The following is a 12,172-nucleotide window of genomic DNA, read 5'->3' as shown; positions in this document are numbered from 1 at the left end:
TTATGACTATACAGTGGAAGTGACAAATAGATTCAAGAGATCAGATCTGATAGACACTGTGCCTCAAGAACTATGGACAGAGGTTTGTGACATTGTACAGGAGGCAGTGATCAAAACCACCTCCAAGAAAAAGAAATGTAAATAGGCAAAATGGTTATCTGAGGAGGTCTTACAAATAGCTGAGAAAAAAGACAAGCAAAACACAAAGGAGAAAAGGAAAGATATATACAACTGAATGAAGAATTTCAAGAATAGCAAGAAGAGATAAGAAAGCCTTCCTCAGTGATCAATGCAGAGAAATAGAGGAAAACAATAGGATGAAAAAAATCATGGCATCCAATCCCATCACTTCATGGCAAACAGATGGGGAAAAAACGGAAACTGTGACACACTTTATTTTCTTTGGCTCCCAAATCACTGCAGACGGTGACTGCTGTCATGAAAGACGCCTGCCCCTTGGAAGAAAAGCTATGAAAAACCTAGACAGCATATTAAAAAGCAGAGACATCACCTTGCTGACAAAGGTCCATATAATCAAAGCGAGAGCTGGACCATAAGGAAGTCTGAACACCAAAAAATTGATGCTTTTGAATTGTGATGCTGGAGTAGTCTCTGGAGACACCGTTGAACAACAAGGAGATTAAAACAGTCAACCCTAAAGGAAATCAACCCTGAATATCCATTTGAAATACTGATGCTAAAGCTGAAGCACGAATACTTTGGCCATCTGATGTGAAAAGTCAACTCATTAGAAAAGACCTTATTACCGGGAAAGATTGAGGGCAGGAGGAGAAGGAAGGACAGAGGATGAGATGGTTGGATGGAATCATCAACTCAATGGACATGAGTCTGAGCAAACTGCAGGAGACAGTGAAGAAAAGGGAAGACTGGTGTGTTGCAATTCATGGGGTTGCAAAGAACTGACTCAGTGACTGAACAACAATAACAAAGAAAGCATGTCATAGATTTGATGCAGAAAAAGCTTCTGACACCCATTTATGATTTAAAACACAAAACAAAAAAACTCTCCAGAAAGCAGGAATAGAGGGAACCTACCTCAACCTAATAAAGGCCATGTATGACAAAACCAAAACTAACACCACACTCAACAGTGAAAAACTGAAAACATTTTCTCTAAGATCAGAAACAAGATGTCTACTCTCGCCATTTTTATTCAGCATAGTTTTGGAAGTCCTAGCCATGGCAATCAGAGAAAAAAATAAGAAATAAAAGAAATCCAAATTGGAAAAGAAGAGGTGAAACAGTCACTGTTTGCAGATGACATGATACTATACATAGAAAACCCTAAATGTGCTACCAGAAACTTCTAGAGTTATTCAATGAATTTGGTAAAGTTTCAAGATACAAAGTTAATACACAGAAATCTCTTGCATTCCTATACACTAACAATGAAAGACCAGAAAGAGAAATCAAAGAAAAAGTCCCATTTACCACTGCATTAAAAAAATAAAATAGGATTTCCCTGGTGGTCCAATGCCTCCCAACACCGAGGGCATGGGTTCAATCCCTAGTTGGGGAACTCACAAGGCTCATAGAGTGGCCAAGGGAAAAAATAAAATAAAATACCTAGGAATATACCTACCTAGGAGGCAAAAGACCTGTACTCAGTAAACTATAAAACACTATCAAAAGAAATCAAAGATGAAACAAATAGATGGAAAGATATACCACATTCCTGGACTGGAAGAATCAATGTTGTAAAAATCACTATATCTACCCAATGCAATCTATAGATTCACTGCAACTCTATTAAACTACCAATGGCATTTAACCAGATCTAGAAAAAAATTTTACAGTTTCTATGGCGAGATAAAAGACCCTGAATAACCAAAGCAATCTCGAGAAAGAAAAATGGAGCTGGAGGAAATGGGCTTCCTGACTTCAGAATACACTACAAAGCTACAGTAATCAAGACAATACGATACTGGCAGAAAAACAGAAATATACATTATCAGTACAGGATAGAAAGCCCAGAGACAATGCCATGCACATATGGTCCCCTAATCTATGACAAAGGAGGCAAGAATATACAATGGAGAAAAGACAGTCTCTTCAATAAGTGGTACTGGGAAAACTAGACAACTACATGTAAAAGAATGAAATTGGAACACCTGTTAACACCATCCACAAAAATAAACTCAAAATGGATTAAAAACTTAAATGTAAGGCCAGATATTATAAAACTGTAGAGGAAAACATAGGCAGAACACTCTGACATAAATCACAGAAAAATCTTTTTTGATTCACCTCCTAAAGCAATGAAAATAAAAATAAACAAAGGGGACCTAACTAAACTTAGAAGCTTTTGCACAGCAAACGAAACCATAAATGAAATGAAAAGACAAACCCACATAATGGGAGAAAATCTCTGCAAATCAAGCAAGAGACAAGGGACTCCTCTCCAAAATGTACAAACAGCTCATGCAACTCAGTATCAGGAAAAAAAAAAATAAATAAATAAAAAACTGGATGGAAGATCTAAATAGACATTTCTCCAAAGACACACCAAAGACATGCCAAAAAGCAAAAGAAAGGATGCGTAACATCACCAATTATTAGAGAAATGCGAATCAAGACTACAATGAGGTATCACCTCAATCAGTCAGATGGCCATCATCAAAAACTGTACAAACAATAAGTGCGGCCTCCTACACTATTGGGAGAATATAAGTTGGTATAGTCAATATGGAGAATAGTATGGAGGTTCCTTAAAAAACTAAAAATAGAGCTACCATATGATCCTGCAAGCCCACTCCTGGACATATTTATCCAGAGAAAACCATAATTCAAAATAACACAGGTACCCCAACGTTCACTGCAGCATTATTTCCAACAGCCAGGAAATGGAAGCAACCTATGTGTCTATCAACAGAGGAATGGATAAAGAAGATGTGGTACATATATACCTGGCCATAAAAAGAACAAAATAATGATATTTGCAGCAACCTGGAGGGACCCAAAGATTGTCAGACTGAGTGACTTAAGTCAGAGAAAGGTAAATATCACAGCTTTTATTTAGAATCTAAAAAAATGGCACACATGGACTTATTTACAAAATAGAAACAGGGTCACAGAGTCAGATGTAGAATATAATTTATGGTTCCAGGATAGGGGGTGGGTATAAACTGGGAAACTGTGACTGACATACACACACTACTATATATAAAACAGATAACTAATAAGGATCTATTGTATAAAACAGGGAACTCTTTTTAATACTCTTTAAAGATTCATATGGGAAAAGAATCTAAAAAAGAGTGGGTACATGTATAACTGGTTCACTTTGCTGTACAGTAGAAATCAACACAACATTGTAAACCAATTATATTTCAATTAAAAAAAATCACAGAAAGTTAATGACAATGACCTCAATAGAAATAAATTAAAAAAGTTAGAACAGACCTTTGGTTAACACAAATAATTTCTAATCATCTGTATTTTAACTATCATTAGTAACATGTTATTTATGACACCCCCTTAGAACTCATCTGCAATGTAGCTACCTCACAGCTGAAAAGTCCTATATAAAAAGATGCTCTGTTGAATGGGTTCACAACAGCTGAGTATAAGTTATTTTGCATGAAGGGGATGTACAGTACACAGAACTCTTTTTTTATATATAGGCCATGAACATGAACAAAAAAGCAAAATGGAATGGGACAAGCAAAGAAAATTATGATGAGAAAGCTCAAATTAAAAAAACAGAAGTAGAAAGGGTATGAGTCAGACTAATCTTACCTCACACATTGGCTTTAATAACTGAAGGACTTCACTTTTTGTGCCACCACTATTCAAAAAAGCACAAGTCAGTGTCTTTAACCAAATGTCATGATTTTCACTTTGAGGAATCCACAGGCTTGTATCATCCAAGCCTTCTAAAGGACTTTCTTTGTCAAGACTTGGTACTTCTAAAAACTAGAAAAAAGTGATCAGAAAATGTAAATACAGTAACCAGAAACACATTTTATCTTTCTTATGCCAAACAAATATCTAGGCATAAATAAACATGTTTCCAAATAAAATTAAATATAGTTAAAACTAAATCTAGAGGCATCAGTTACTTTTAAAAATTAAAATACAATTATGCTTATGAAAGGTAGAATCTGTTGAAAATTTACTGATCTAAACAGGAGGAAACTTCTACTCTCAGTTTATTAGCGGTATGTTGAATCACAGACTCTCTGCCTTATATATGTAACCAGTCCAAATCTACCATACAGAACTGATTTCAGGATGAAATGAAATTTTAAAATCTTAAAACTGCAATGTTTTACAGGTTACAGTATTCAGTTCAGTTCAGTTCCTCAGTCGTGTCTGACTCTTTGCAACCCCATGAACTGTAGCACACCAGACCTCCCTGTTCATCACCAATTCCTGGAACTTGCCCAAACTCATGTCCATTGAGTTGGTGATGCCATCAAACCATCTCAACCTGTCGTCCCCTTCTCCTCCTGCCTTCAATCTTTCCCAGCATCAGGGTCTGTTCTAATGAGTCAGTTCTTCACATCCAAGTACTGGAGCTTCAGCTTCAGCATCAGTCCTTTCGATGACTATTCAGGACTGATTTCCTTTATAATAGTTTATAATTTATAATGTTCCTTATACTTTTATAATTTATAATTTCAGGACTGATTAATAAGTTTATACTGCCAATAACTTCATTAAGACCAAAATTATATTTATGATACATTATGTTCCTGAAATTAAACTGGTAAAAACTCAATGGCATATTTCTCAGTTGCTTTATGAAAAGAAAATATTAAAGAAAAATGCTTAGATTAAAAAAGAAAATTAAAAGGTGCTTACTCCTTGGAAGAAAAGTTATGACCAACCTAGATAGCATATTCAAAAGCTGAGACATTACTTTGCTGACTAAGGTCCATCTAGTCGAGGCTATGGTTTTTCCAGTAGTCATGTATGGATGTGAGAGTTGGACTGTGAAGAAGGCTGAGCACCGAAGAATTGATGCTTTTGAACTGTGGTGTTGGAGAAGACTCTTGAGAGTCCCTTGGACTGCAAGGAGATCCAACCAGTCCATTCTGAAGGAGATCAGCCCTGGGATTTCTTTGGAGGGAATGATGCTGAAGCTGAAACTCCAGTACTTTGGCCACCTCATGCGAAGAGTTGACTCACTGGAAAAGACTGATGCTGGGAGGGACTGGGGGCAGGAAGAGAAGGGGACAACAGAGGATGAGATGGCTGATGGCATCACCGACTCGATGGATGTGAGTCTGAGTGAACTCCGGGAGTTGGTGATGGACAGGGAGGCCTGGCATGCTGTGATTCATGGGGTCGCAAAGAGTCAGACACGAGTGAGCGACTGAACTGAACTGAACTGAAGAGTTCTTAAGTCTCTTTCATAGAGTCCTTTCAGTGGAACCTTGTTATGTCTGACATCAACATGAAAAAGGGAGAAATCTAGGTCATCTTAAATTTCACATTAACTTATTATTGCAATACCTATAAACTACACCAGGAGCAATGGCTTGTATCTGGTCAAAGAAAGGGGTTTCCCATTCCTTGAAAAAAAAAAGCCTGTCATTAAGAACTCCTCCTACGTGCCCCCAAATCAATGATAATTTCTCTAGGCTACCTCTCCCAGCTTTTCCACACTGCCATAACTAAAACTACAAATCTCTTGGGTTCAAATTATAGTTGAAATTATTTCCAAAAAACATTAAGTGTAAGCATAATTAAGCAATATGACATTCATAGCCCACAGCAAATAGAACTGTTCTAGATATAGTGGATATTCAATAAACATTATTTGAGAGACCTTTTTTCTTGATGTTCTAAAAGGCTGTAGATAGATCAGCATGGGATCAGTTGTTGCCTTATAAATATCCCAGAAACTATGTCCAGTTTTTGTGGTTAAAATGCTTTTCAAACAGGTGACAGCTGCCGCTCGCACTTTGACACTGAAAAACACATATAATTCAAATGTCACAAAGTATATCAATATTAATCTTAATGAATGTGAAGCAACTCCTTATGAAAAAATTAAAACCTTAAATTATATTAGGAAACCTTTGCATTTATTAGGAAATTTTACACCTATAAAATTGGGTAACATCAAACAATTACCAAAGCAATTTTTAATATTCCTTTAGTAAACCTGAGTTACTAATTACTGTAACAGCAATTCCTTTCATTCACTATAAGAAAGTTTATGACTTATTATAAATTAAAAAGTCTCATAAAAAGAAATACTTGAAAATAACATTGACTAATGAGGAATGAGAATGACAGAATACTAATCACCCACAAAAAAATATTTTGATAACATTTTCTCTATGAGAAACAAATAATTTGGTGTAACAGAGAATGGAATTTCCCTACAAATGATAACATTATGTCTAGAACAATTTTAAACAAACAGTAAGTGAAAAGGTCCTTCTCTTTTTCAAAAAATTAAGAAAAAGGAGACTGTAATACAACAGTACTGAAAACATGATAGCTGACATAAAATGTCTTAAACCTTATACTATATGTGATAATGAGCTATCAAGTAAAGGCTTAAGTCCCTTTAGGAGTCTCAATTTAAGATACAGAAGCATAAACCCTAAACTTGATTCATCCTTCATTCTGTTATCTTTCTCTGTCTCCTCCAAATTCATCAGCAGGTCCTGCTGCTCTGTGTTAAAAATATCCCCAGGTTCCATTTCATCTTCACTGAAAGTGAAGTGAAAGTCTCATCCAACTCTTTGACACCACGGAGTGTAGCCCATCAGGCTCCTTTGTCCATGGAATTCTCCTGGCAAAGATACTGGAGTGGGTTGCCATTTCCTTCTCCAGAGGATCTTCCTGACCTAGGGATCGAACCTGGGTCTCTCGCATTGCAAACAAATTCTTTACCGTTTGAGCCAGCAGGGAAGCCTGCCTTCTGCCACCCTTCCTCTGCACTACTGCAACAGTTTCATAATCAGGCTTCCTATTTCCATTTTTGCCCTATCACAAGCCATTTGCCATATAAAAGTCACAGTAAAAGGATTAGTTGCATCATAACTACTCTGCTTAAAACTCCATAGCTTCCTTATGTATTTCAAATAAAATCCAAATTTATTAATCAGACCTTTCTAATTTCATTTAATGTCATCTTCTTCCACACCAGGCTTTTTCTGATCCCCAAACACAGGAAGCTTCTTTTTACTCTAGCTATTCCCGGCCTGGAATGTTTTATTACTAATCATCTTCCAGTTAATTCCTGAATATGCAGTTCCACTAAATGACATTTCCTCACAGAAGCCTTCCATGATTCTGTGAATTCCTTAGTTAACATCCCTTTGTATACCTGAGGTCCCTCAAACATGTAATGATTTTTTTCCTCTTACAAAAAAGACAGGAAAAACAAACTGTACCTATTCCCTGTGGTTCTCAAGTTTAAGTCACACTAGTATTTTTGTGCACCTTTTTCTGAAAAATCAATTGCAAATTTCTGTGTAACAAGTGAAACACAAAGCTTGCAAATTTTCTGTGGAAAATCTCTTCAAAATCTGTATCAGATACACTTTGAAATACATTGTTTAGAATGAGATGAATTAAAAAATGAATAGAAGAATGGCTAAATGTGATAAAATAAGGATAATAATGGTAGAATATAGTAAAAATCTAGGTGGTAATTATATGGGTATTTACTGCAAAAATTCAATTTTGCTGTATGCTTGAAAATTTTTCTAACAAAATGTCGGGAAGGAAACCATGCCAGCCCTTTCACTGTAACAACAATAAAAGAGAAAGATACATGTCCTTAAAATCAACAATGAAAACATAGCAAGTAGACATTATTGCCAATCATTTATTCCCCAAGAGAAGGAGAGGGTGTTACAGGGAAACAGATGCAAAATACCTTTTTACCATAGTATGGGAGTACATGCCTGCTCAGTCATGTCCAACTCTTTGCAACTCCATGGACTGTAGCCCACCAGGCTCCTCTGTCCACAGGATTTCCCAGGCAGGAAGACTGGAGTGGGTTGTCATTTCCTTCTCCAGGGGATCTTCCTGACCCAGGGATCGAACGTGCTTCTCCTGCATTGGCAGGTGGATTCTTTACCACTGGGCCACCTGGGAGGCCCTATTCACCTTAGAAACATGCCCAATTGTGGGCAAAAATCATTTGAACCCAGTCCCCAAAAATAGTGGTGATGAAATGCTCAAATATATCAAAAATAAATCCATTTGACCTTTGAACAACAAGGGTTTGAACTGTATAGATTCACTTATACAGTTTTTTTTTCAATAGTAAATACTATACCATCTGCAGCTGGTTGACTCCTCAGTTACAGAACCATGGATAGAGAGCCCCAACTGTAAGTATACATGAATTTTCCACTAAGCAAACATTCTTACCCTCACATTGTTCAAGGGTCTGTAAATAATAAATAGATAACTGCAAATAGATAAATGGGGAGGGGACGAGAAAGTAAAAGTAATCTCATAATCAGCAAGCTGAAATTATACTAACTATTACCATTTTGTTTCGTATTGAGCATTAATGGGAAAAAGAAAGCCCTGTCTGATTAGCTTAAAGCGTTTGGAGTTATAATTCCCACTCTATGACTTATTTTAAAAGGATACAAATTAACTTATTTATACAACAGAAACAGACTTACAGCCTTGGAGAAGGAATTTATGGTTGTCAAGGGGGAAGGATGAAGGAGAGAGATAGGGAGTTTGGGATTGACACATACACACTACTATATTTAAAGTGGATAACCAACAAGGATCTACTGTATATAAAGCACAGGGAACTGTGCTCAATGTTATATGGCAGCCTGGATGGAAGGTGAGTTTGGGAGAGAATGGATATAATATAGCCGAGTCCCTTTGCTGTCCACCTGAAACTATCACAAAATTGTTAATCCGTCATGAAGGTGAAGGTGAAGGTGAAGTCACTCAGTCGTATCCAACTCTCTGCGACCCTGTGGACTGTGGTCTACCAGGCTTTGCCGTCCATGGGATTCTCCATGCAAGAATACTGGAGTGGTTTACCATTTCCTTCTCCAGGGGATCTTTCCAACCCAGGGATCGAACAAGGGTCTCCCGCATTGGAGGCAGATACTTTAACCTTGGAGCCACCAGAGAAGCCCTGGTATAATCCATTATACTTCAATATAAAATAAAACTTTTTTTAAAAAAGGATCAAAACGTCTAGCTGAGATTTGATTTTGACAAGTGCCCCAAATACCACCATTTATATTCCCCTATCCTAATGCTTTCTGTAGAACCACTTGGTAGTTTTGCACTATTTATTTGTCTAGTCAACCCTTCCCTGGTGGCTCAGCTGGTAAAGAATCTGCCTGCAATGCAGGAGACCTGGGTTCGATCCCTCGATTGGGAAGATTCCCTGGAGAAGGGAACAGCTACCCACTCTAGTATTCTGGCCTAGAAAATTCCATGCGATTGCAAAGAGTAAGACAGGAGCGAGCAACTTTAAATTTCACTCTCACTAAAATTTAACATGCATCTTATATAGTATATACATCATGATAATAAGCACCTGGCACATAGGGTTTTAGTAACTATGTGAATTAGTAAAAATACAATGATTTTGACTAAATATCTAAGACTAAAAGTATGGCAACTTAAAGGAGAAAGTTATTATTATTTAGTTATTGGAAATGTTAATTTATATGAGGTCAATCTTGAATGTCAAATTGAGGAAGTGCTATCAGACACAAGGTATCATTAAATACTCACCAATCTTCTACCAGAGTATTATTCAGGTAAGTCAGCACTACGAAGGTCCACTGAAGTTCTTTATCTTCAAATAACTCAAGAGCCTTGTTATAAGATGTATCTTTACTATGTTGTATAGCTATTGTAGAGAAATCTATAGGACCCACTTCTCCCAAGCAGCTTCCAACAGCCTCTACATATAGAAATTTCAAGTCAGTAAAGTTATAGCTAAGAGATCACATATAAAACAGAAATTTTCTACTTTCAAAAATATGGTTTTGTCATCCTTTAACATGTAAGTGTTTCCTCATAGATGTTGAATAGATTAAAGAAGCTACAAAATACTGTATCATTTCCTTTACATATTATCCATCTGGGTAATATTTTCCCCTATAAAATCATATTCAAGAGATAGATTAACTAGTAAAATGTAGATACTAAGGGAAGTCTAAATACAGTCACTGTGCATGCATGCATGCTAAATTGCTTCAGTCATGTCTCACTCTGTGCGACCCCATGGACAGCAGCCCTCCATCCAAGGGATTCTCCAGGCAAGAATACTGGAGTGGGTTGCCATTTCCTTCTCCAATAGCCACTGTATGTATCCACTTTTAACTGAGGTATTACATAAAGTCCATAAATCTTACACACTCAGTTCAGTGAAAATTCACATATACATGCAGGCACATATATTTTCTTTCCATCTATATTATCACTACCCAAATGAAGATAGATGTTTTCAGGATGCCAGAGGGCTGCCTCATGTTCTTCCCCTGTCATTATGGTATTTAATAAAATACGTTAAAAAATTATTGTCTGCATGTTGATCTTGTACACTGCGATTTTGCTGAATCTGCTTATTATCTTTCTGGTAGTAGCTTTCCTATACATTTTCAATTTAAGTCTGAATTTTGCAATAAGGAGTTCATGATCTGAGCCACAGTCAGCTCCTGGTCTTCTTTTTGCTGACTGTATAGAGCTTCTCCATCTTCTACTGCAAAGAATATAATCAATCTGATTTCAGTATTGACCATCTGGTGATGTCCATGTGTAGAGTCGTCTCTTGTATTGCTGAAGACGGTACTTGCTATGATCAGTGCATTCTCTTCACAAAACTCTGTTAGCCTTCATCCTGCTTCATTTTGTATTCCAAGGCCAAACTTGCCTGTTACTCCAGGTATCTCTTGACTTCCTACTTTTGCATTCCAGTCCCTTATGATGAAAAGAACACCTTTTTTGGGTGTTAGTTCTAGAAGGTCTTCTAGGTCTTCATAGCCATTCAACCTCAGTTTCTTTGGCACTAGTGGTTGGGGCATAGACTTGGATTGCTGTGATATGAAATAGTTTGCTTTGGAAATGAAAAGAGATCATTCTGTCACTTTTGAGACTGCACCCAAGTACAGCATTTCAGACTCTTTGTTGACTGTGAGTGAAAGTGAAAGTCACTCAGTTCAGTTCAGTTACTCAGTTGTGTCTGACTCTGTGACCCCATGAATCACAGCATGCCAGGCCTCCCTGTCCATCACCAACTCCCGGAGTTCACTCAGACTCATGTCCATCGAGTCAGTGATGCCATCAGCCATCTCATCCTCTGTCGTCTCCTTCTCCTCCCACCCCTAATCCCTCCCAGCATCAGAGTCTTTTCCAATGAATCAACTCTTCGCATGAGGTGGCCAAAGTACTGGAGTTTCAGCTTCAGCACCATTCCCTCCAAAGAAATCCTAGGGCTTATCTCCTTCAGAATGGACTGGCTGGATCTCCTTGCAGTCCAAGGGACTCTCAAGAGTCTTCTCCAACACCACAGTTCATAAGCATCAATTCTTTGGTGCTCAGCTTTCTTCATAGTCCAACTCTCACATCCATACATGACCACTGGAAAAACCATAGCCTTGACTAGATAGACCTTTGTTGGCAAAGTAATGTCTCTGCTTTTCAATATGCTATCTAGGTTGGTCATAACTTTTCTTCCAAGGAGTAAGCATCTTTTAATTTCATGGCTGCAGTCACCATCTGCAGTGATTTTTGGAGCCCCCCAAAATAAAGTCTGACACTGTTTCCACTGTTTCCCCATCTATTTCCCATGAAGTGATGGGACCAGATGCCATGATCTTTGTTTTCTGAATGTTGAGCTTTAAGCCAACTTTTTCACTTTCCACTTTCACTTTCATCAAGAGACTCTTTAGTTCCTCTTCACTTTCGGCCATAAGGGTGGTGTCATCTGCATATCTGAGCTTACTGATACTTCTCCCAGCAATCTTGATTCCAGCTTGTGCTTCTTCCAGCCCAGTGTTTCTCATGATGTACTCTGCATATAAGTTAAATAAGCAGGGTGACAATATACAGCCTTGACGTACTCCTTTTCCTATTTGGAACCAGTCTGTTATTCCATGTCCAGTTCTAACCGATGCTTCCTGACCTGCATATAGGTTTCTCAAGAGGCAGGTCAGGTGGTCTGGTATTCCCATCTCTGGAAGAA

General features: G+C 37.6%; 1 protein-coding gene across 2 annotated transcripts in view; it reads right to left on the bottom strand.

Annotated features, from left to right (window-relative positions):
* ATM (ATM serine/threonine kinase) overlaps window positions 1-12,172 on the bottom strand; it is a 154,424-nt gene that overhangs the window by 61,051 nt on the left and 81,201 nt on the right. For both annotated transcript variants that reach the window (XM_069554949.1, XM_069554948.1), the window contains 3 exons: window positions 9,718-9,889; window positions 5,798-5,939; window positions 3,760-3,936 (listed from right to left, as the gene is read on the bottom strand). In XM_069554949.1, coding sequence (XP_069411050.1) covers window positions 3,760-3,936; window positions 5,798-5,939; window positions 9,718-9,889 — 491 coding nt within the window. The remainder of the gene's footprint in view (window positions 1-3,759; window positions 3,937-5,797; window positions 5,940-9,717; window positions 9,890-12,172) is intronic.

The sequence above is a fragment of the Ovis canadensis genome, chromosome 15 (assembly GCF_042477335.2).
Source record: "Ovis canadensis isolate MfBH-ARS-UI-01 breed Bighorn chromosome 15, ARS-UI_OviCan_v2, whole genome shotgun sequence".
NCBI classification, from domain to species: domain Eukaryota; kingdom Metazoa; phylum Chordata; class Mammalia; order Artiodactyla; family Bovidae; genus Ovis; species Ovis canadensis.
The sequence above is the reverse complement of the archived record's forward strand: the minus strand, read 5'-3'. Positions and strand labels throughout refer to the sequence as shown.